The 25832-nt window shown below is 45.1% G+C and overlaps 1 protein-coding gene across 1 annotated transcript in view; it reads right to left on the bottom strand.

Moving 5' to 3' along the window:
- Positions 1–2896: 2896 nt before the first annotated feature.
- EFCAB5 (EF-hand calcium binding domain 5) overlaps positions 2897–25832 on the bottom strand; it is a 138160-nt gene continuing 115224 nt past the window's right edge. Inside the window, exons 21-25 of the mRNA XM_062216307.1 lie at positions 25209–25312; positions 22091–22344; positions 19984–20270; positions 18821–18917; positions 2897–3154 (exon numbers count right to left, since the gene is read on the bottom strand). Coding sequence (XP_062072291.1) covers positions 2961–3154; positions 18821–18917; positions 19984–20270; positions 22091–22344; positions 25209–25312 — 936 coding nt within the window. The 3' untranslated portion in view covers positions 2897–2960. The remainder of the gene's footprint in view (positions 3155–18820; positions 18918–19983; positions 20271–22090; positions 22345–25208; positions 25313–25832) is intronic.

Here is a 25832-nt window from a genome sequence, read left to right as displayed (position 1 = left end):
GCAGATGACGGCTTTATCTGCTGTACCACAGCTCCAGCCCCCATACACTGATGCTTTAATCAAGTATAAATAACATCCTACTCACTAAAATATGTGAACTCATGATATTCGAGAATAGTTTAGTTTTTTTTTTAATTTACCAAAGAGCAAGCTCTCCCATCCACTGGTTCACTCCCTACATGCTGCAATTGGCCTGCAGGGCCACAGCTGGAGCTGGGAAGTGATCCCAGGTCTCTCTTGTGTAGCAGAGGCCCAATCACTTGAGCCATCACCACTGCCTCCCCGTGTCTGCATCAAAAGGGAGCTCAAGTAAGAAGCCAGAAACCAGGTGTGGAACCCAAGTACTCTGATAATGGAACATGAGTTTCTTAATTGGTATCTTTTTTTGTTTATTTTTAAAGATTTATTTATGGGGTCAATGTTGTGGCATAAAGAGGTAAGCTGCAGCCTGCAGCACTGGCATCCCATATGGGCTCTGGTTAGAGTCCCAGCGGCTCCACTTCTGATCTAGCTCCCAGCTAACACACCTGGGAAAGCAGCAGAAGATGGTCCAAGTGCTTGGGCTCCCGCACTCATGTGGGAGATATGGAAGAAGCTCCAGGCTCCTTGCTTAGGCCCAGCCCAGCTCAGCCTTGGCAGTTGGGAAGTAAACAAGCAGATGGAAGATCTCTCTCTCCTGTCTGTTTCCCTCTTTGTGCAACTGTACCTTTCAAATAAATACACAAATCTTTTCTTACTTGGAAGGCAGAATTACAAAAGGAGCGATGGAGATGGAGTTTCCATCTACTGTTTCAAGGTTCACTCCCTAGATGGCTCACTCCCTACAACCTGTAACTCCATCAGGGTTTCTCACATGGGTGGCACCTGGGCCATCTTCTCCAGCTTTCCCAGGCACATTAGCAGGGAGCTGGATCAGAAGTGAAGCAGCCAGGTCCAGCACACACAATGGATGCTGGTGTCGCAGGCAGCAGCTGAACCCCTACCACGATGCCGGCCCCTTTAATTGACATCTTAACCACTAAGCTCGATGTCCACTCAAGGGATGGTATTTTACTTGAGTGATAGATAAATAAATTAAACCTATCCAGCTTGTTGATGGCTTAATTATAAGGTAATTTCCAAAAGACTGATTGCATGATCATTAGCAACTTTGGAAAGTGTTAGTGAGGAGCTGGGGTGCTGGAAGGGTAATACAGCAGAATCAGGCCATATGGTGCCAGGTCCACTCTGATTCTGGGTAGCTATTTGTGAACTGGGCATCTCACTCACTTTTTTGTATTTTTAAAAAATGTTTTGAAATTTATTTTCATTTTATTGGAAAGACAGGAGAGGGGAGGGGAGGGGAGGGGAGGGGAGGGGAGGAGAGGAGAGGAGAGGAGAGGAGAGGAGAGGAGAGGAGAGGAGAGGAGAGGAGAGGAGAGGCGAGGCGAGGCGAGGCGAGGCGAGGCGAGGCGAGGCGAGGCGAGTTGATCTATCCATAGGTTCATTCCCCAAATGCCTGCAATAATCAGGGCTGGACCAAGCCCAGGCCGGGAGCAAAGAACTCAACCCAGGTCTCCCATGTGCGTGGCAAGAACCCAAGAATTTGAGCCATCAGCAAGTTGAGAATTTTGGAGGAAGCAGAACTTGAACCAGTACTGTGATGTGGGATGTGGGCATCCAAGCAGAGTCCTAACCAGAGTGCCAGATGCACACTCTGCTCCGCTCTTCAAGCCTGTTTCCTTATATATAAGATGGAGATAGTATCAGGATTACCTACCTTGTAGATTAGTGGGAGGATTAACAATGTGAAAATCTTTTATCCCCCCTCCCCCAGAAACCTTTTATTTAAGGAATACAAACTCATGCATGTCATACATACAACTTTAGGAATATAGTGATTTTTCCCACCATACCCACACTCCCACCTACATTCCCAGCCCTTCCTCCTCCCTCTCCTATTCCCAGTAAAAATATTTTAGACAAGTTAAAGTACCATGCAAATATATACGTGTTATTAAGCTAGAAACCATTTAGTTAATTTAATTCCCAGATAATATTTTAAAACATAGCATTCTGCAAAATCTTCCCTTGCTACTTAAAATGCCATTCGTACTCCCAGAGAGCTTTTTTATGAGCTTGTTCTGAAGCCATCAGGATACGTGGCTATCAGTTTAATATCTTCAAGAACATTGTTTCTAGAAATGCTGTTGCAGATGCCCTAAAAATCCTCTTCCAAATATGAAACAGGCTTATAGGTTAAAAGAGATGAGGACTGGTAATAACTCTGGCATCTTATCAGAAAAGGTTAAAAAGGGACCAATCTTGAATTGGAACACATCACATTTTGTCAAAGTAATACAGAAAATAAAGTTTAATTTCCCAAAATTTTATTAAAAATGGACTCTAGTCATCAGATATCTTCTTGCAAAGATGAAATCTCACAACAGAGAAGGAAAGTTTGCCACAATAATAAGCCTTAAACAAATGCACATTCTTTTTGTCGTTCTTGAACTTGAGAGTTTTTTGTCATTAGAAAAGAAGTGTTTTCTTTTTGCCATGAGTCATGGGCAACCACTTTCCCACACAATTTTCTGTTCATTAAAATGAATTTTAAGTTGTTAAGCAAGGAGTTGCTTGGGGGGAGGGGCGGGACACAGGAAGAGGTGGTATTCAGACAAGTCCTTGAAAAATTAGAAAAAGAATTCTTAGTTCATTTCTTAAAACCTTTATTATTTGGTACTCTTTTGATGTAAAAGTTGCAACCGAATTTTTTTCTAAATCCTCATTTGGACCCTAACTGGATTTTTTTTTTTTTAGATAAAATTTCTCCTTCAGTAAGCACTCTTGATTCCAGAGCGTGCTGAAGTAAGCATGAAGGAACAGAACGTGTCGACGGGGCACTCCTTCCTGGCTGAAAATATTTTATAGTTAACAAAACTGAACATGACCAAAGGATCCTCAGTACAGTACCGATTCCATTAGCATTTTCCTGGCAAAGCCGCCCCAGGCATTTTTGCACACACATAGTTGTCTGTTTTGGAGGGCAATGGAGGTGTAATTGCACTAGTCCGCTTTTTGTTTAAGTCTATGAGAGCCAAACAGACGTGCACCCAGTGGTACAGGAGCTCAATGACAATATCTCCAAAGCTCCACACTTCGGCTCGGGAATGGTCTGCAAGAAGAAAAAAAATTATTGTGAACAGTTTTGTACTTTTATTAACATATGGTTAAGATATTATTGATATGGTTACTTTTATTATTAAGGTATGGTTAAAGTTCATTAGATATGTTTTGAATCAAATCCATAGCAGAACCTTGTTGAAACACGTAATTATAGGAATGTGGAATGATAAAATTTAATATATTCATAAAATGGAATACTATACAACAGTTAAAGAATTAGAGCTATATATTAACATGGATAAATAAAAAAAAAGAGTATAAATGAAAAGTATGTTGTAGAATAATATATACTTTTTTAAGAATTATTTTATTTATTTGAAAGACAGAGTTACAGAGAGAGGTAGAGCCAGAGAGAGAGAGAGATCTTCCATCCACTGGTTCACTCCCCAAATGACAGCAACGGCCAGAACTGAGCTGATCTGAAGCCAGGCGCCAGGAGCTTCTTCCAAGTCTCCCACACGGGTACAAGGGCCCAAGGACTTGGGCCATCTTCTACTGCTTTCCCAGGCCATAGCAGAGAGCTGGATTGGAAGAGGAGCAGCAGGGACTTGAACCGGTGCCCATGTGAGATGCCGGTGCTGCAGGCTGGGGCTTTAACACACTGCGCCACAGCACCGGCCTCAGAATAATATATACTTTTGAGTGTAATTTTAAAACTATTTAAAGCCTGGCAAAATGGTATTATATTTTTATGAATTCATAAGCACATCATAAAAGGAAGAAATCAGGCATGAAAGTGATAGATAACCAAATTCATAACGGTACTCTCCCTAGGGAGGAACAAAGAAAACAGAATCTGGGCAGGGCTAGAAAGCCTTGACTGCTCCTGTAATGTTTTATTTATTTATTTATTTTTATTTATTTGAATGGCAGAGTTAAAGAGACAGGGAGAGAGAACGAGAGAAGGGGCTGGGGCATTGGTTTTCCATCTGCTAGTTTGCTCCCCAAATGGCCACAACTGCCTGGGCAGGGCCAGGCCAAAACCAGGAGCCTGGAAGTCCATCCAGCTCTCCCATGTGGGTGGCAGGGCCCGAGGCTTGGGGTACCTTCTGCTTTCCCAGGGGTATTAGCAAGGAGCTGGACAGGAAGTGGAGCAGCCAGGACTCATGTGGCTGCTGCACCCCAACACGGCCCCAGGGCTTTACTTCTTTAAGATTTTGGCTCAAACATGGAACAATGTTGCAGTTAAATATAGAATATCTTTTTTAAAAAAAGATTTATTTATTTACTTGAAAGTCAAAGTTACAGAGGGAGAGAGAGAGAAAGAGAGAGAGAGAGAGAGAGAGAGAGGACTTCCATCTGCTGGTTCACTCCTCAATTGGCCGCAACAGACGGAGCTGCACCCATCTGAGGCAGGAGCCAGGAGCTTCTTCCAGGTCTCCTATGTGGGTACAGGGGTCCAAGGACTTCAGCCATCTTCTACTAATTTCCCAGGCCATAACAGAGAGTGGGACTGGAAATGGAGGAGTCGGGATTCGAACTGGTGCCCATATGGGTTGCTGGCACTGCAGGCAGCAGCTTTTCCTGCTACACCACAGCACTGGCCCCAGAATATAACTTCTTAATGACTACAAAGGTGTTACTGTCTATACACTTAAAATATCTCCTAATTAAAATTATTTTAAAATACATAGTGTGTGCACACCATCATAGATTTGTCTGTTAAGGTGAACTATCAAACTGCCATTCATAACAAGTCTGTTTTCCCAGGAACCAATGACTAATATTCAGATAAATGGTCTAATGAAAAGAATACATACCTTTGAGTGGAGCAGATCTGGCTCCCACTCTTGGCTCTGCTCCAGGTAATTTTGTGACCTTGGGCTGGGCAGTTAATTGCTCTGAGCCTCAGTTTCTTCTCCCATAAACCAGGGATAAAAACCTGAGACTTGTTCTGAGGGTTAATAAGAAAATATATGCAAAGATCCGCCATAGTAGAGTGGCTCAAAAATATTAAAGACCCTTCGCTTTCAGGTGCCTACAACACCCGTGGCCTGTGTTTCATTTTTGTTATTCTCACTGTCTAAGTTAGCACCTAAGCCAACAGGTGTTTGCTCATTTGAACTGAATCCATCATGAAGTGTGATTAAGTAAGAGTTCAGATATCAACTCGTCCATCCAATAGCGTATTAACAGTAACAACTATCTCTTAGAATGACCAAGTGGAAATTGTTTCTCTGACTTCTGCCACCACACAGAACAGGGTTTGCTGAATCAGGTTTAACTCTCCGGTGGTTTTGCAGGCACTACTACAACAAAAGGTACAACAAGAGATAGGAAAGGCACACAAAAGAAAAATTCCTAAGTCTTGTTTTTTGATCTGAAGCTGATTTTTCAATTAATTTTCCAATATCCCCTCTTTTAACACACAAACAACACTAAACAGAGGCACTGCCTTATTAAATTGTAAGTATTCACTAAATGTTGAATTAAACATTTAAATTAAGAAATAATTAAGTTTCAAATACTAAGTTTTTGCAGGTTCTAGTTCAGTAACATCAGTGATGATTATAAATAAACCCAAAACCAGATGCTGATCACAAGAGCACACCAGACACACCTGATTCCTCTCCTATCATGGGCAACACTAGGCCAATCAAGGGCATTCTTAAAATGTGACTGTAGCCGGCGCCGCTGCTCACTAGGCTAATCCTCCGCCTTGCGGTGCCGGCACACCGGGTTCTAGTCCCGGTCGGGGCACCGGATTCTGTCCCGGTTGCCCCTCTTCCAGGCCAGCTCTCTGCTGTGGCCCGGGAGTGCAGTGGAGGATGGCCCAGGTCCTTGGGCCCTGCACCCGCATGGGAGACCAGGAGAAGCACCTGGCTCCTGGCTTCGGTTCAGCACGGTGCGCTGGCCGCAGCGCGCCAGCCGCGGTGGCCATTGGAGGGTGAACCAACGGCAAAAAGGAAGACCTTTCTCTCTGTCTCTCTCTCTCACTGTCCACTCTGCCTGTCAAAAAAAAAAAAAAAAAAAAGTGACTGTAACCGATCCCTCTGTACTAATTAATTTCCTGGAAAATGTATAAGTTAATGCTACAGGTTTCCAAAGATTACATCATTATGTTAACGTTCCAGTATTATGGCTGTAAATTAAATAAAAGTTCGTCCTAGGACACTCCTAAAACCAGTCCTCATTTCCTGGGCTGAAACAGCTCTGCCGCCCTCCGCGGCCTTATCGAGCCCTGCGCCTGCCACGATGCTCTAATCCGAGCACCCAAATCAACAGACCCCTGCCCTCAGCCATTATTAAGACAGTCGGCATCTCCATGGCGATTCAGGGACACACGGAGGGGGACAGAGGTCGCTCCTTTTCACAAGCCCCTGTTGCTTATTTCCTGTCTCATTGTTAGCGGGGACAGGAGCTCTGAAACTGCCTGGATCCCGCTTCCCCGGCCTTTCCAAAGACAGATGCGTTATCAAGGGGCGCTGACGGTTCCCCTAACGAAGCCCCTGCTCTGCTGGGTGCCCTGTTAGCGGTTGAGCGCTACTGCCCTCTGGTGGTGGGTACCGCCAAACCTTTGCCGTGTGGCCGAGGACCGCGCGTTCGCACAGCCTGTTAGCAGCTTTTCAAGCATTACTGTCATTTCTTTTGTAACCATAAGGAATTCTACTTTTAAATTTTGCCTTGGAAAAGGCTATAGTAAAATATTTGAATGCCTCTAAGCTGTGAATACTGCATGATCAACCTTTGAATCTGCTTATGGGTCTATTCAGAAACATTTTATTGTGAGATTTTTGTAGGCTCTAGTTTAATCACACTTGTAATTACGTAGGGAATTCATCATGCTGGAAACATTAGGCTACAATAGGACGTTTCTAAATTAAAACTTCATTTGTGGATCGCTGCTTTCACACTGGAGTAATTAAGTTAAATCCCTTAGGGATTGTAGACAATTAATGAAGACGGGCAATGCAAAAAGAATGAAGTACTTACGCTTCAAGTCCAAAAACTAAAATGTAACTGCTCCTTTTCGACTAACAACTAACCCCAGGTCAGCAGCATTTCTCGAATGCTCCACCTCTTCTTCATTTTCCTGTCTGTGGTTCTCCTTAGTTTCCTCACATCCTCACCACTGCTGCCATGCACAATGAGCTGCAGGTCCATGTGACTTGCCTTTGCCATGGCACTCAGGCATTTAACATGTCACTGGCAATTTAACGTGGTCCCCAAGGCACTGTGGAGTTCTGTCTCCCAGGCTCATCAGCAGAGAATCAATGTTATATGAGGAGATACCAACACGCTTTTCTTGTGACGGAAGGCTGGGTGGAAGCTTGTTCCAGGACAAGTTCTTGGAGGTACGGAATCTCAGAACGATCTTATTTGTATTGCTTTTTCCACCATGTAGTGATAAACCAGATGTGTGAGTTGGAACCAGTGCCATGGATCTTTACAAAAATTCATAGCTTAAATGGCTTCCAAATTCATTGGATTTTGTGTGGTTGTCAGTAACAGATGCTGATCATGTGCCTCAGTGTACATATATATGTTTATAAATTATTTAAAGTATTTTATAAAACAAAAATAGAGGTTAGAAACTTATAACTCCATTATGATGAAAAGTCCTGTGATTTTTTTTTTTTTTTTTGTGCTTCAAAGGATTTTTTTAAAAACCGTCCAAGGTGCTTGCTTTCACTTGGGAGATCACCAAGTTAAAATATGAAATAAATAGAGTGGATAATCTTTTTCTGGATGATTAACATGCATTTAGTTCTGTTTCCTCCTAAGATCCTACAAAAACTAATATAAATGAATTAAAGAGGAAGACATAACTCACAAGGATGGAAGATCAGGAAAAGAGAAACATCAACATTTCACTCATTCCTCGAAGTCCCAGCAACTTCCTCTCCCATCTTCACCCCAGCTGACGACCTTGCTTCCAACTCACTGCCAAAACCCAAAAGTGCGTCCACCCGCTTGCTCTCCTCTGTGCCTACACACTCTGTCCTTCCATTGTCTTAAGCCAATTCCTCCACTGGTGCACTATATCCAGGATAATCTTACAGTTCATTGTTCAAATCAGTACACTTGGGAGGGAAGGAGACAACAAACAAAAAACTGGGGCTGTCTCAAGGGAAATAAGATGTACAGTCACTCTTTTTTTTTTCTTTAAGATTCATTTTATTTATTTGAAAGACAGAGTTACAGAGAGGTAGAGAGACATAGAGGTCTTCCATCCATTGGTTCACTCCCCAAATGGCCGTGATGGCCACAGATGAGCTGATTCAAAGCCAGGAGCCAGGAGCTTTTCCTGGGTCTCCCACATGGGTGCAGGGGCCCAAGCACTTAGGCCATTTTCCATTGCTTTCCCGGACCATAGCAGAGAGCTGCATCGGAAGAAGAGCATCCGGGACTAGAACTGTAGCCCACATGGGATGCTGACACTGCAGGCTGGGGCTTTAACCTGCTTTGCCACAGCGCTGTCCCCCTACAGTCACTCTTAACAAGATCCCAACCTCTCTCATATGCTTGAGGACACTGCTTTAGGAATTGTCAACTTAGGTTCTCTGTGCCTCAGTTGCCTTCAATTTTTTTTTAAGATTTATTTTACTTATTTGAAAGGCAGAATTACACAGAGAGAGAGAGAGAGAGAGAGAGAGAGAGAGAGAGAATCTTCCATCTATTGGTTCACTCCCCAAATGGCCACAGTGGCCAGAGCTGGGCTGATCTGAAGCCAGGAGCCAGGAGCTTTCTCCAGGTATACCATGTGGGTGCAGGGGCTTAAGGACTTAGGCCATCTTCCACTGTTTTCCCAGGCATATTAGCAAGGAGCTCGATTGGAAGCAGAGCAGCAGGCATTGGAGCCAGTGCCCATATGGGATGCCGCTGCTGCAGATGGTAGCTTTACCTGCTATGCCACAGCACTGGCCCTAACTTCTGAGGTTTCAAAAGAAAGGGTAAGAAAATGGACCATAATGAAGCCCCACCCCAAACTCCATCCCATTTGAATATTCAGTTAAGACCTGTTCCAGCCACTACCCTCTTTGCCTCCGGATCACAGAAAGGGATGAAGGCAAACCTTGAGCGCAGCCCTCTCTTGAGCATAGCTGCTCTCCTTCCTGGGTGTGGACTTTGACTTTGCATGTACATAAATCAGGTCTCTCTGCTAGGCTTTGCCTGCAGCCATCCTTGAATGGACCAGCCACCCCATGATACAATGACGATAGACCCAAAGTGGAGACAACTCATAGATCCTCAGAGCTTTCAGCGAAGGCTTTAGACCCCTCCCCTGCCCCACTTAAACAGAAACAAGCACAGGTTACCAGGCAGCTGAGGAAAGCCTGCACCATGAGACACGGAGACCAGAACATGAAAATAAACAACAGGGAGAAGAAAGCTTCAGAAAAGGTTTTTCACTGATGCTCTCAGAGGGAGAAGGTGAAGCGCAGGGTGAAGAGGCTGTAGAAAATGAACAAGAGCTCCTAGACAAGATGTCAATCAGATCAGAAGATGAGGTTCAGAGAGTTCTTCAGAAAGTGAAGCCAAAATGAAAAGACAAAAGGATGGAAACCAGGGGCCAGCCCTGTGGCATGGTGGGTTAAGGGGCCGCCTGCAACACTGGCATCCTATATAAGTGCCCATTTGAGTCCTGGCTGCTTCATTTTCCATCCAGCTCCCTGTTAATGTGCCTGGGAAATCAGAGGAAAATGGCCCAAGTGTTCGAGCCCTTGTCACCCATGTGGGAGACCTGGATGGAGTTCTGGCCTCCTGGCTTCAGCATGGCCCAGCCCTAGATGTTGTAGCCATTTGGGAAGTAAACTAGTGGATGGAAAATTCTCTTTCTCTCCCCCTGTCCCTCTCCCCCTCTATTCTATAACTCTATCTTTTAAGTAAATAAAAAAAATAAATACAGGGGCCAGCGCTATAGTGTAGTGGGTAAAGCCGCCACCTACGATGCCGGCATCCCATGTGGGCTCTGGTTCAAGACCCACTGCTCCTCTTCCGATCCAGCCCTCTGCTATGGCCTAGGAAAGCAGAAGATGGTCCAAGTCCTTGGGCCCCTGCACCCATGTAGGGGACCTGGATCCCGGCTTTGGCCTTGCCCAGCCCTGGTCATTGCAGCCATTTAAGGAGTGAACCAGCAAATGGAAGACCCTTCTCTCTGTAACTCTGACTTCCAAATAAATAAATAAACAAACATTTTTTAAAAAGCCAACCTATTATATATTTCAATTTATACAAAACCTCCAGAGTAGGCAAATCCATTGAGACAGAAAGCAGACTGACGTTTGCATGGCTAGAGGAGGGGCATGGGAGGAGAAAGCACTAATTGAGAACAGGGATTCTTTTGCGGTGATGAAAACATTCTAAAATTAGTGGTAATGACTGCACAACCTGGTGTGTATTTCAAAGCCACTGAACTGTATTCTCTAAAATGGTGAAATTGATGGCATGTGAGTATATCTCAGTTTTGAACAAAGACAGTGGAGAAATGTCATCAAAATTATAGTTCCTGGCAAAGAACAAGTGTGAGTGTAAATGAAAATGTTGGAAAAACTATCAGTTTTTGTTCTTTAGACACAAAATGTCAAAAAATTTACCATTCATGTACTGTTTCTCAGAAATCTACTACTGGAGATATGCTACCTCAAACAAAGGAACAGACCAAAAGTGAACTAAGAAAACGGCAAAGTCAATTCCTAAGATTGTGACAAAGTGAATCTCAGGAAGGCTGCTGGAGAGCAGATCTGGGGCCGAGGGCAGACTCTGGGGTATAAAAAGAATTGACCTACATAATATTTAAAATATTATGTAGGATCTCTGTCTTTAATGTGCTGTACACTCTTATTTAATGCTATAACTAGTACTCCAACAGTATTTTTTTTCACTTTGTGTTGCTATATGGGGGCAAACTGTTGAAATCATTACCTAATATCCACTAAACTGATCTTCTGTATATAAAGAGAAAAAAAAAAAAAGAATTGACCTTGCTAGAAGGGATGGCTTTGGGAAAAAAATTACATTGGAACAAGAAATTACCTGACAGGATCATCCATATGGTAAATCACATAGAGAGGGGCCAGTGTTGCGTCCAGTGGGTTAAGCCACCACCTGGGATGCCAGCATCCCATATCCCTGCATGCAGCTCCCTAATAATGCACCTGGGAAAGCAGTGGAACATGGCCCACCCATGCAGGAGACCCAGATGTAATTCCAGGCTCCCGGCTTCAGTCTGGTCCACCCCTGACTGTTGTGGCCATTTGGGGACCAGCAGATGGAATATCTTCCTCTTTCTCTTTTTCTTCTCTAACTCTCCAACTCCATAATTCTGCCTTTCAAATACATAAATAAATTTTTTTTTTTTTGTACAGGCAGAGTGGACAATGAGAGAGAGAGACAGAGAGAAAGGTCTTCCTTTTCTGTTGTTCACCCCCATGGCCACTGCGGCCGGCACACTGCGGCCGGCGCACCGCGCTGATCTGAAGCTAGGAGCCAGGTGCTTCTCCTGGTCTCCCATGCGTGTGCAGAGCCCAAGGACTTGGGCCATCCTCCACTGCCTTCCCGGGCCACAGCAGAGAGCTGGACTAGAAGAGGAGCAACCGGGACGGAATCCGGCATCCGACCGGGACTAGAACCCGGGGTGCCGGCGCCACAAGGTGGAGGATTAGCCTATTGAGCCGTGGCACTGGCCCACATAAATAAATCTTAAAAAAATATGGAGAGACAAATGGAGAAGGTGGAAATTATCAAGAAATGCAAAGAAAACTAATACATTTTAAAAATAAAAGGCAATTACGTTTTTCGAGAGAAATGAAAAATAAAAAATGAGGAATTAAAATATGCTATGGGGGTGGGAATTTGGCCTAGAGGTTAAGTTGTTGTTGGTTGGGGCTCTTGCATCTCATATGGCAGTGCACAGGTTCAAGTCCTCACTCCACTTCTCATTCCCACTTAGCTAATATGTACACTGGGAAGCAGCAGTGATGGCCCAAGTAACTGGATTTCTGCTACCCATGTGGAAGACCAGGATTGAGTTTCCAGTTCCCAGCTTTGGCCTGCCTCAGCCCGTTACTGTGGGCATTTGGGGAGTGAACAATCAGATGGGTGATCTCTCCCTGAGTGTCCATCTGTCTGTCTCTGTCTCTCAAATAAACAAATAAAAATTTCAAAATGCTACAATACTCAGCTGTGTATAATATTTGCATTGAAGCTGGTGCTATGGTAATAGTGAGTTAAGCTGCCATCTGCAGTGCCAGCATCCCATATGGGTGCCAGTTAGATTCCTGGCTGCTCCACTTCAGATCCAACTACCTGCTGGTGCTCCTGGGACAGCAACGGAGAGTGGCCCAGGTGCTTGGGTCCCTGCATCCACATGGGAGACCCGGAAGAAGCTCCTGGCTCCTGGCTTTGGATTGGCCCAGCTCCAGCTGTTGTGGCCATTTGGGGAGTGAACCAGAGGAAGGAAGATCTCTCTCTCTGTCTCTCCATTTCTCTCTGTAACTCTGCCTTTCAAATAAAATAAATAAATCTTTAAAAAAAAATTTACATAGGGAAAATCATCTAAACATTGTTTTTTAGTTTAACCCCAAATTATAATATAACTACATCGGAATGATGAGGGTATAACAGAACTAAACTTTCATCTATAACAAGAGAAAATCAATGGATAAAGTTTAAAATTGATGAATCAAAAAGATAGCAATGTGTGCATAATATTAGAAATATACACATAAGCAAATTCCAAAAGAGACAGAGAAAGAGTCAAAAAGGATTGTCTTTGGGAGAGGAATTGGAGACAGTGAGAGGAGAGACAAGGGAGGGCTAGTGCCTATGTTTTTAGTTCTATTTGATCTTTTGATTATTTAAATATATATATGTGGCTGGCGCCGTGACGCAATAGGCTAATCCTTTGCCTTGCGGTGCCGGCACCCCGGGTTCTAGTCCCAGTTAGGGCACCGGATTCTGTCCCGGTTGCCCCTCTTCCAGGCCAGCTCTCTGCTGTGGCCCCGGAAGGCAGTGGAGGATGGCCCAAGTGCTTGGGCCCTGCACCCGCATGGGAGACCAGGAGAAGCACCTGGCTCCTGCCTTCGGATCAGTGGATGCACTGGCCGTGGCGGCCATTGGAGGGTGAACCAACGGCAAAAAGGAAGACCTTTCTCTCTGTCTCTCTCTCACTCACTGTCCACTCTGCCTGTCAAAAAAAAAAAAATATATATATATATATATATATGTATAACTTTAAAAATCCATTTGTGATCAAAGATTTTTATTTATTTATTTTTGACAGACAGAGTGGACAGTGAGAGAGAGAGAGACAGAGAGAAAGGTCTTCCTTTTTTTCCATTGGTTCACCCTCCAATGGCTGCTACAGGTGGCGCGCTGCAGCCAGCGCACCGCGCTGATTTGAAGCCAGGAGCCAGGTGCTTCTCCTGGTCTCCCATGCGGGTGCAGGGTCCAAGGATTTGGGCCATTCTCCACTGCACTTCCGGGCCACAGCAGAGAGCTGGACAGGAAGAGGAGTGACTGGGACGGAATCCGGCACCCCAATCAGGACTAGAACCCGGTGTGCCAGCGCCAGCAGGCGGAGGATTAGCCTATTGAGCCGCAGCGCCAGCCTTATGATCAAAGATTTTTAACATCCACTAAAATGAAAAAAAGAGTGTCAAGTTAAATGGAAAAATATGCTCATTAAACTGATTTTTAAAAATCTCTAATCAGATATCAAAGCAGCACAAGTAAAAGCACTTTTTGTTATTTCTGTTAATTCAGTAAGCACCATTGGAAAACTTCAAAATTTAAAATCAAAGGGATAGGTGAGGGACAACAAAAGAATTGCTTATTTGATTTTCATTCTTTTTTCTTCTGAATAACTTTAATCTGAGAGCAGAAGAGGTATGAATACATGGTAAATGGGTCAAACAGCAGGGCTCTAGGTCTTTCCCAAATCCCAAAATAGCCTGTTATATTCTTTTCCTGAACAGTGTGAGCATTTGTCTCATATCTTAACTGAAAGGGCCCTTTAAGAGGTTCTTGCTGGGACAAAGAGAATCTGTTCTAAAGCTGAACTGACAGTTCCTCCTCCACAGTCTGAAATCCACGAGCAACTCGGAGATGGCACGCTCTGGGCTCTGTAAAACCCACGGCTGCTTCTACTTCAAGCAGAAGCCAAGACCTCCCCAGAGGAGCCACCATTCAAGATGACCATGTCCACAAATGTGGGGGAGAACTGTAATAGCACCTGTGCCCATGCCAGCATACAGAGGATCCCCATGAACAGACAGGACAACGTGCTTGGTATCTTGTGACAATTTGTCCACTTCACTTTGACCCATTTCCAAAAATCAGGCACAGAGTTCGATTCAGTTCCACTCTATAATCCTGTTTGCTATCTCTGGACGGTTGGTGGAACCTTGTGAAAAGTTCCTATTAGGTTTTCAGCCCTGCAGTGGGCATGAAGGCAAGAGTCATGTCCCACTTTTGTAATGGAGCAATACCAGGGTGGCAGAAGCAATCAGGGAAAGATCTCCAAGGAAAGCTGACTCTTGAGGACAAGAGTTAATCAGGGCTGTCTAGTAGCCCTTCCCCGTGATGGCAGAGTGCTTCCCTCATTGTCAACCATGGAGGGCCACGGTGGCGCTGTATTGAGGAAGCTGCTGGGTTTCTTTACACGTGGTGCCAGCACTGAGGCTCTGGCTGCTTTGCCACAGGAGGAGTCCTAGGATTCTGTGGGAGAAGTGGAAGGCCGAGGGCACTCCTGCCAAGACAAGTGCCTGTGGACTTGCACACACTTGGATTTAGGCTCGGGGAGGAAGCTGGCAGAAACACAGGGTCTAGAGAAAAAAAGTGATTCAGGACATACACCAGGGGACAGCTTATCTTGCCTCTAGATCTGGAAATATTTCCTGGCATGCAACATCTGTCCAAATATCTTGGGATGAGAACATGGGCTAGGTATGGGGCATCTTGCAGCGAGACTACGGGTGGCTGCAGCAGAGGTCCAAAGTGGTCGTGGGGCTCGAGGTGGAAGCGATGAGCCACCTTAGGCATAACGACAGGGCATAGCAGGCTCTTGACGAGCTATTACAAGCACAGCTGTCTGGGAGTAGTCACTAGAGATGAGGGGCCTACCACAGAGAACTGTGTCAGCAGCATTCATAGGCAATGGCACAGCTTTCAAGGCCAGGCCTGTTGAGCGAAGTGGCCCAAAGCTCCTGCATGGGCAAGTGCCTCGGTCTAAAGGCAGGACACAGCTGCTGGAGGTTCTACTGGAATACCCCCTTCTGGAACTAGAACAAAGAAGGGTGAGAGTTGGCAGCAGAACACCGAAGAAAAATGGGCACTTTACTGGTTCTAATGCTATTCTTTTGATAAAAATCAGTAGTTTGGAAGGCTTGGTAGGTTAGGAGATGTGCTATGTACTTTAAAAGTCCCTCCCTAGCAGGCCACACAGCAGACTCACAGAATGACAAATGCCCTAAACAGCACTCTGGTCTCAGAGTCAGCCCTTAAGGCATTTGGATCTGGCTAAAAAGCCCATGAGAGCATTTCAGGCATGGAAACCAAGACACTGTGGCAAAAAATGATCTACATGAAAGATCTTTGTGAGTGAGATCTTGGTGGAAAGAAGGGGCCATCAAAGAAGGAGGTACCTTTCTTTAAAGGGAGCAGAGAACTTCCACTTTGATTATGGCCCTGTCTAAATAATGTTGGAGTTTGTGGACTCAAGAGGTTTCCATAGCCTTGGCAGCTCATGACAAGAGCCTCCGGTGATCACTGATGTCATAAATAAGAGTGTCAATTTTTAAATCAACAACAGGAGCCACTGTGCACTTGCTCCCCATGTAGGACCTCTGTCCTTAATAAGTTGTACTATGAGAATCAAGGGTAAAGCTAGTCTTCAAACAGTGCTTTATACTTTGTCTGTCTGTGTGGGTGCAAACTGTTGAAATCTTAATATAGAGTTGGTCTTCTGTATATAAAGATAATTACAAATGAACCTTAATGAAGAATGGGATGGGAGAGGGAGTAGGAGGTGGGATGGGAGTGCGGGTACATGGGGAAGAACCACTATAATCCAAAAGCTGTACCTATGAAATTTATATTTATTAAATAAAAGCTTTCAAAAAAAAAAAAAGTCCCTCCCTGCCCTAGGTAGAACCTAAAGATATTGTTAGTGGCATTTCATGCTAGGTGGGGTTATTAAATAAAGGCCTTAGTTAAAGATGTTAGAAGGCCTGGTCAAGTTTCAGCAACAGATTGTCCTGCCTGAAGATTCTTTTCCTGGAGCAAACAGAAAGGTGTAACCAAAGAGTTCCTCTCCCTTCCCCCAAACAGGGAGCTTAGTTAGAATTTCCTGATATACTAGCATCTGAAGGAGAGAGGGTTAGTATCGAAGTGGCCCGCCACCTTTCTTGATTGCAGCAGAGATTGTGACCATGCTACAGGCCTGGTGGCAGTGAGAAGGGAGCTGGTGGGCTACTGGATTCTGGCTGAACCCTGCAGCATTAGAATTCCTGCCACATGGCGGCACTGTTGGAAAGCAAAAGTGGTAGGAAACATGGGTGGTCAAGGCTGCCCGGGAATCAGCTTCCACGGTACAGCATAGGAACAGAGAGAAAGACATTCACTGATGTTCTGAAACAAAGGAGCGGTGTGAGGCAACAGGAGGTAGTTCTTACAGGTAAAGTGGAAGCGAAGCCCAGAGAGACTCCATTGAGGCATTGGCACAAGGCCCCAGAAGATGCCTGTGGCCTCTTGTGTTTGGGGGTGGGCCCATGAAGGGTCTGGAGAGCTAATTCTTGTACACACAATGCAAGGTGCAGAGTGGAGGGAGCTGCCGCCCCTCCCCAGCTCCCATCTGCAAGATGAACTGGATCGGCCACTGGTGGGTGCCCGAGTCCTCCCCAGGAAGGGGAGCATCACTGTTTCACTCTGAGAGGATGCGAGGGATCCTGGCAGCAAGGTCTGGCTCCAGGTCAAAGGGTTGGCAGGTTGGGTGGGGACCCTGAAGTGGATAGGAACTCAGAGAGGATGTCAACTGGACAAACCACTCACACCCACAGGAGGGCACTAAGACTTACGGCAGGGACTGAATTCCCTCCAAATGGAAGAGCAGCAGCCAGGTGGGGCTGGGGCTGGGAGTTAAGCAGGCCACAGACACACAGAAATCACTGTCCTGAATTTTTTAAGGACACAGTGAACACTGCACAAGCACAGAATGAGTATAAGAAAGTATAAGGTGAGCAAATACTCACTTAGTTGTTGCTGCTGTAGCTGCTTCCCTTGCACAGCACCTTAAAGGAAGTTCTATCTCTAATACCTACAAATCTGGAGGCTCCTGTGAGTAAGCTCAGAGCCATGAGGCTATAGTGGAACCACCACTCAAAACAGCAGTCCTGAACTTGACTCACGTCACTCCTGGTCCACGTGAATTCACGTTAACTGTTACATGACTCTGTGTTCTCTCCTGTTCTCTGGCATCCCGAAACTTCTGGGAGCATCTCACCTTCCTTAGCCAGATGACACCTCTCTCTCTCTGGCATCCATCCACCTGGCTCCCTGCTCCGCACCCCTGAGTTACACGCGTCAGCTGCCAGACTCTCAGAGCAGTGTGGCGGCTCCCCCTGGTCGCTTCCTTCCTTCCTCTTGTCCTGGAAGACTCTCTGGTTCTGAGTCTCTGGGCTAACATTTGCATCACAGAAACCCAAAAACCTTTCTGACTTGGTCTATCTGAAGTCTACAGGGTAGGACAGGGGCTGGGGGAGGAGAGGAATAGGATGTTCTTAGTTCACGGTTGGCATTTCTTAAATGATAAAGAAGAAACAAGCTTTCAATGTCTTGTTACCAATCTACTCACCCACAGGGCGGGAACATCTCCCCTGATGGTGGAACGGTGTATCTGCATTTGCAGATTTCCTCCTACACCTGGCCTACTCTGTGTGGCTGAAGAGCTCATCACTTTCTCTGGTCTGAGGGCCTCGCTGCTCTCCACTCCTGCTGAGCCTCCTCCTCCAGGGTCGGCATTACCAGACTTGACAGATAAGTGATCAGTTCTGTTCTTTGGCTCTTTATTGAAGCTAAAGATATTAGTGCAGTGTTTTTTTTGCTTAACAGTCCTGGTCTCATTGTAGCCCTATTCACTTTTTCTTACTTTTTTTTTTTTTTTTAAGATTATCTATTTGAAAGGTAGAGTTACGCACACACACACAGAGAGAGAGAGAGAGAGAGAGAGAGAGAAACTTCCATCTGCTGGTTCCCTCCCTAAATGGCCACAAAGTCAGGAACCTGGAACTCCATCCTGATCTCCAAAGTGACTGGCAGGGTCCAAGCACTTGGACTGTCCCCTGCTGCTTTCCCAGGCACATTAGCAGGGAGCTGGATTGAAAATGGAGTGCCAGGGATGCTGGCACTGCAGACGGCACCTTAATCTGCTGTGCCACAACGCTGGCCCCACACTTTTTCTTTTAGTGAGTAATGCACATGTAGCCAATAAGTGGGAGATAGAGAACACTCTGAATTCTCTACTGTATGGCATAGACAGTGTCTCTGGGGAATGCATAGACTATAGACTGTATATCCTCTTTCAGAAGACATATAGTCATAACTATTTTCTCCTAAATATTGTGATCCACATGCTGTAATCCTAAAAATCTCTTAATTACAACTGTATCTTATTGCTTTTGGTATAGATTTAGACTATTATGAGATGGAAACTTACCTCTGATACATTCATCAATGAGCTGTAAATTGATTTCCAAATCACTAGCAGTTGGATCAAAGGCACAAATATTCTTGACTAAATATTTGTTAACATACTGTGAACAAAGAAAAGTTATGGGATTGTCAGCAAGTACAAATGATATAAATAAATAACATTTATGTAAAATCTAGAACAGGCAAAACCCGATCTGTGTTGTTAGAAATCAAGATCATGGTTACACTTGGGGTGTGTGGGTAGGGAGCATGGGGAGGTCATGGGAAAGAATATAAAGGAGGGCCTTGGGATGCTGCTAATGTTCTGTTTCTTTTTTTTTATTTTTTATTTTATTATTTTTATTTTTTTTTGACAGGCAGAGTGGACAGTGAGAGAGAGACAGAGAGAAAGGTCTTCCTTTTTGCCGTTGGTTCACCCTCCAATGGCCGCCGCGGTAGCGCGCTGCGGCCGGCGCACCGCGCTGATCCGATGGCAGGAGCCAGGTGCTTATCCTGGTCTCCCATGGGGTGCAGGGCCCAAGGACTTGGGCCATCCTCCACTGCACTCCCTGGCCACAGCAGAGAGCTGGCCTGGAAGAGGGGCAACCGGGACAGGATCGGTGCCCGAACCGGGACTAGAACCCGGTGTGCCGGCACTGCAAGGCGGAGGATTAGCCTAGTGAGCTGCGGCGCCGGCCTGTTCTGTTTCTTGACCTGGGGGCTGGTTATATGGATGTGTTTATTTTGTGAAAAATCTTGCATCTGTACTCTTACAATGTGTTCAATTATGATTTGTATATTTAAATGCATAAAGGTTATTCTTCAATAAAAAGAATGCTTTATAGGTGTGTGTTTGGCACAGTAGCGAAAAACCCACTTGGGACACTGACATCTCATACTAGAGTGCCTGGGTCCAAGTCCTGGCTCTGCTTCCAATTCCAGCTTCCTGCTAATGTGAGCCCCGGGAGACAGCAGGTGATGGGTCAAGTAGTTGGATTGCCCATCTACGTGGGAGATCTAGGTTGAATTCTAAGCTCCTTGCTTCAGCCTGGCTGAGCCCTAGATATTGTGGACATTTGGTTAAGTGAACCAGCAGATGGAATATCTCTGTCTCTCTGCCTTTCAGATAAAAGGAAAATCAATCAATCAATATTGCAAAAAGAGCATTAAAAAAAAAAAAAGACTTACAAGCTTACACTTATCCCAGTTTTGAAAGTCACTTGAAAATTCCAACTCTGGATGAAAGAACAAGATAACCCCTTTTAGGATATCCTGCACTAGGTTTATGTTGGCTACCAGTTCCCGGGTCTTGCTGTCTGGAAGGGATTCTGTCTGTACTATAGTACTATGGTCGTAGAGCAACAGAGACACAAAGCTCATGGAATCGAGCAGTTGCAGGCACTCCTGCAGCTCCTGAAGCATGATCCGGAAGAAGATGATTCCTGCCCGCTGGACTTCTCCTACGTCTTCAATCTCTAGAATGACAGAAAGACATCCCATGTTGGTGTTTTTTCTCCAGTAGAAAGAAGGCTAAATCTTATGGTTTTAAACAATCTTAGTTTCTCCAGCTATGAGGGCAAAAGAGAGAAATAGAATTACATCCTGTATGTTTCATAGGAAGAGGCTTCGAGAAAAGGCAAAACCTTGAGTTTTAGAATGAGACCTTAGTGTGAGTATAAATCCTCCCCCCTTGTTAGTTTCCTTGTATCTTTGAATGTTTTTTTTTTAAAAGATTTATTTATTTATTTGAAAGGCAGAGAGAGAAAGAGAGAGAGAGAGAGAGAGAGGTCTTCCATCCACTGGTTCACTTCCCAATTGGCAGCAAGGGCTGGAGCTGTGCTGATCCAAAACCAGGAGCCAGGAACTTCTTCTGGGTCTCCCACGTGGGTGCAGGGGCCCAAGGACTTGTACTGCTTTCACAAGCCATAGCAGAGAGCTGGATCGGAAGAGAAGCAGCCAGTTTTCGAACTGGCGCACATATGGGATGTCAGCATTGCAGGTGGCAGCTTTACCCACTTCGCCACAGCATTGGCCCATGTATCTCTGAATACTGTTTTCCTCTCTTGTGAGAAGGGGGTTAACTTCCACTTCCCTGGTGACCTATGGAAACTGAATGAGATGATGTATGCAGCCAGCGCTACAGTGCAGAGGATTAAGCCGCTGTCTGCTGTGCTGACATCCCGCTTGGGTGCTGGTTCAAATCCTGGTTGCTCCACTTCCAATAAGGCTCCCTGCTAACATGCCTGGGAAAGCAGCAGAAGATGGCCCAAGTGCTTGGGCCTCTGCACCCACGTGGGAGACCTGGAAGAAGCTCCTGGCTCCTGGCTTCAGGGTGGCCCAGCTCCGGCCATTGCAGCCATTTGGGTTTGTGAACCAGCAGATGGGGAATCTCTCTCTCTCTCTCTCTCTCTCTCTCTCTGTCACCCTGACTTTGAAATAAATAAACAAATCTTTACAAAAATTAAAAAATAAAAATGTTGTATGGGGGTGTAGTCAAATTCTGTAATGTATTTGACTGCCCTGATATTAACAAAAAAGTGCTAATCTTAGGCCTTATCACAGAAAACAGGCAAAAGGCATGAATTTGCTTCTTTCTTCTTATCCCACTATATGTGATGGCTCCAATCTTTCAGCTTAATCCTACATTGTGTATTCTATTCTAGGTAGTCAGAAGTTTTCATGCCTTCTTCTTCCTTCCCTCTGTTTAAGCTGCTGTTGTGCTAAGAGTAGTCTAGTGGATATAGAATCATAAGAACTAGAGTCTAGTCTTTGCCACCAGTTTGTTATTGGACCTTCGATCACCCATGTTACTGTGGTAAGCTCTGGCTTCTTTATCTGTAAAATGAGATATTCTGAGGAGCTAATGCTGTATAATATAGTGAAAAGAGCCCCTGGACCTGGATTCAAATCCAGTCTTCATCATTTGTTAGCGGTGTGACTTGGGGCTAGTTGTTTACTTTCTCTGAACTTTATTTTCTTCACCTGTATGATGGGAAACCAGCCTTCATCTTATAGGATTAAATGAAGTAACATATTTAAAGTGCTCGACACATGGTGGAGTATTTAATAAATGCTAGTTCTATTGTGCTCTGGTGAGTTCTAATTAAGAAAATATGACTCTCTGCCCGTGCTTTCATTTGCAGACTGTATTCAGTAGCCCAAGGCTGCACAGGGAATTCCTTTCACACAGAAAGATATGTACACTGTAACAATTCAGTTTAGAAAATGTATCTTCATCTCACCCTCTGTGATTTCCCCCAAATCTATTAAACCCGTGGCTCCACACTCACAATACCTAAGACACATTTTCTTTTTCTCTCTCCAGATAATTCGTCCAGTGTTTCATAGCAGGCAGCTTGGATCACCTTCATCATTTTCTGTAGATCTTTGTACTCCTGATATAATAACATCCTAGTCCGGCCAATGTTAAAATCGAGGACTCCCAGAGCCTCTCCCGTTCTCTCACGGAGTGGAACTACTATGTGGGTTTCTCCACAGACAGAGGCCAAAACAACTTGTGAACTGTCTGTGCACTTAAAGAGGAAATCTCTGAAATTCCAAGCACATAAGTACAGGGATATTAAACATCAGCCTGTTCACACATTCCATCTAAACATATTGAGTCACTCTCTCTCATATCTATCTCGCTTCCACCAGCCTTGTTGCCATTTCATCTGTGTGCAACACTCCATCCCTGATTTCCCAGGGCTGGGGATGTTTCTCTCCTCACATCCCCTCAGCATTGAAGCCTTCCCTGGTATTTTTTTTAAAGAGGTAGAGAGAAGCAAGAGAGTGAGAGCAAGAGAGAGAGCAAGCGAGCACTTCCATTTGCCTGTTCACTCCCTAAATGCCCACAATGCCCAGGGCTGGGCCAGGCTGAAGCCAGGAGTTGGGAACTCATTCCAGGTCTCCCACATGGGTGGCAGGAACCCAATCATTTGAGTGATCACTTTTTGCCTCTCAGGATCTGTGGCAGGAAGCTGGAATCAGAAGCTGGAGCTGGGACTTGAACCTAGGTAGTTTGAAATGAAATGCAGGCGTCTTAACTGCCTGCTCAGAAAGTGTTCATTCTTTTGCTTACTTCTTGTCCAGGATGTGCTGGTGGGGTGTTGGAATGGGTGATGAGTGTCTTAGGGCAGATTTCCTAGAAGCAGGGCCTAATGCCAGGATACTCATGCAGGTGATTTATTGAGGTGTGCTCTCTGGTGAAACCAAGAGGGACTGAGGGAAGCAGGATGGGGAAAGGGAGAAGCTCAGTAGAAGGTAACTCAGGTGAAGTCTAGCCTCAGCCGGATCACAGAAGAGAGTAGGTATATGGTTCCTCCCACTCTGCAGCAAGGGAGGTGTCATTTGTATCCTAGCACCGGTCGGTCAGTCATTGTCTCTAAAAAGCTCTGGGTGTGTTGGGTGGTTTGGGGTGGAGGAGTGTTTATGTAACACTTGGGTACCTCCTGGTGAGGGGCTCCAATCATTTAAGGGAACTTCTCCAGAGAACAGTTTCAGTGTAAGGAGTGTTACCTGTAGCATGCGGCAGAAGGCACAGTGGGGATCTGGGCAGGGCGTCTGTAGCATCTGCTTCAGGGACAGAAATGAGCTTTCCATGGAAATGCAGTGGAGTGGCTGCTTCTTTCCCTAACAAGGCACAGACACATCTCTTCCCCCCTTCTCCCATCCTCACTGATATTGACTTGCCATTCTTTTCAAGTATCTGTAAAATGCTGGCGTTTCACATAGCCTCAAAAAGCACATTTTCAGTTCACAACATCAATCCTGGGATGCCAGGTAAGATTTTGCCTCCTTCTGCTGTTCCCACCCCTTGCAGCTGTGGAGCCATGACACTGTGTGTTTAGGATAACTATAGGAGCGACACATCATACAAAGCTTCCTGAGCATCATGGTAAAGCCCACTGGCCAACAGAGCTACTCCACAGGCACCTGCTTAAGTTACATGCAGAATCCAGGGTTACAAAGACTCCCATAAAACTGACCAGCTCAAGGAATACATGGGTATAAAAGAGCTTGAGACTGAATGAACATTCTGAGGCCAAACTAAAATTGAATTAACATGTGGATTTAAATGTCAAATTGGTCTACTAGTCTGAAATAAGCGTTCTATCTAATGACCTATTCTGACCCCTTAAGAAGCAGTTGGTCCCTTTTGCAACAGGTGTGTTCTCAGTTAAGATCAGGTTTGCATCAGCCCACACTTTAGGAGTGTTGCTTGCATTCCACAGGTGAGAGTCATTCAAAGTAATTTACAACAGGGATTTCATTAAAAGCAACATCCTCTGTCTCCTCCTCAACTTTTCCACTGCCCACCTTCTTCAAATAAAAAAATATATACATCCACAGGCTAGCTAACATTATCACATCAGCTCAGATAAATGATATGGGTCTGTTATAATCATTGTGAGTTTTTGTTGAATTCCACGTTTAGAAGGCAATTATAGAAAATAAAAGCTATTATGCTTTAAAACACGCTATTTTTTATTTTATTTTATTATTATTTTTTGACAGGCAGAGTGGATAGTGAGAGAGAGAGACAGAGAGAAAGGTCTTCTTTTTGCCATTGGTTCACCCTCCAATGGCCGCCGCGGCTGGTGCATCTTGCTGATCTGAAGCCAGGAGCCAGGTGCTTCTCCTGGTCTCCCATGGGGTGCAGAGCCCAAGCACTTGGGCCATCCTCCACTGCACTCCCGGGCCATAGCAGAGAGCTGGCCTGGAAGAGGAGCAACCGGGACAGAATCCGGCGCCCCAATTGGGACTAGAACCCGGTGTGCTGGCGCCACAAGGTGGAGGATTAGCCTGTTAAGCCACGGCGCCGGCCTAAAACACGCTATTTTAATAGAAAATACCAGTGAAAACTTTCAAAAGGACTTGGAAGAAAAAGAGTTTATTCACACATCCTGGAAAGACAACATTCTATAGGAATTTTTTAAAGTCAATTAAAAAAAAAGATTTATTTTATTTATTTGAAAGGCAGAGTTAGAGAGAGAGAGAGAGAGAGAGAGATGCACAGAGATAGCTTCTACCTGCTGGTTCACTCCCCAAATGGCCGCAACGGCTGAGGCTGGGCCAGGCTGAAGACAGGACTTCTTCTGGGTCTCCCAGAAGGGTGCAGGGGCCCAAGCAATTGAGCCATCCTCTACTGATTTCCCAGGCACATTAGCAGGGATCTGGATGAGAAGTGGGGCAGCTGGGACTTGAACCAGTGCCTATATATAATGCTGGTGTCACAGGCGGTGGCTTATCCCATTATGCCACACCGCTGGCCCCAGGAATCTTTCTTTCAAAGCCAATCAGAATCAAAGTCCAAGTGTACTAATAAGAGGCAGAAGCTGTGAATTCCAGACCTACTAGCACACCAGGAGGATGTATTCTGGCCAAAAAAAAAAACCAGACATGTCTCATACCTGAAGATGCATGACTTCCTGGAGATGGTAGGGGGATTTGTGTGGATTTCCGTTAGACCCAGCTGCCTTGTAACCATCATACTGCGTAAAACATAGTCTGAATCCTTGAAAAGAGGAAGAGATTTCTTTAGTGGGGAGTAATTAGATCTCCTACTCTCATTCAAACTTTTGGAGACAGAAAAATATTAAAAAATTAAAAAACTTTAGATGACCCCTAGCTTCTTAAAAAAATTGTTTTTAGTATATTTGAAAGGGGTGGGAGTTTGTGGGAGAAAGAGTGATTTGCCATCCACTGGTTTACTCCCCAGTTGCCTACAACAGCCAGGACAGACTAGTTGAAGCTAAGAAACAGAGCTAGGAATTCCGTCTGACTCTCCGGCAGGGACCCAAGCACTTGAGCCACCCTCTGCTGCCTTCCAGGATGCACATGAGCAGGGAGCTGGAGTCAGAAGCAGATCCCAAATCAAACCCAGGAGCTCCCGTATGGGAAGCAGGTGTCCCAAACAGAGGCTTAACCCACTGTGCTGCAATGCCCACCCCTATCTCCCTCAATTCCAAGAGATTTTCAAACTGTAGGTCCTAACCTACAAGTGGGTTGTGTAAGTATTTTAATGAGCTTTGATC

This window comes from Lepus europaeus, chromosome 18 (assembly GCF_033115175.1).
Source record: "Lepus europaeus isolate LE1 chromosome 18, mLepTim1.pri, whole genome shotgun sequence".
Classification (NCBI taxonomy): domain Eukaryota; kingdom Metazoa; phylum Chordata; class Mammalia; order Lagomorpha; family Leporidae; genus Lepus; species Lepus europaeus.
Note: the sequence above shows the minus strand (reverse complement) of the source record. Positions and strands in the feature narration are given on the sequence as shown.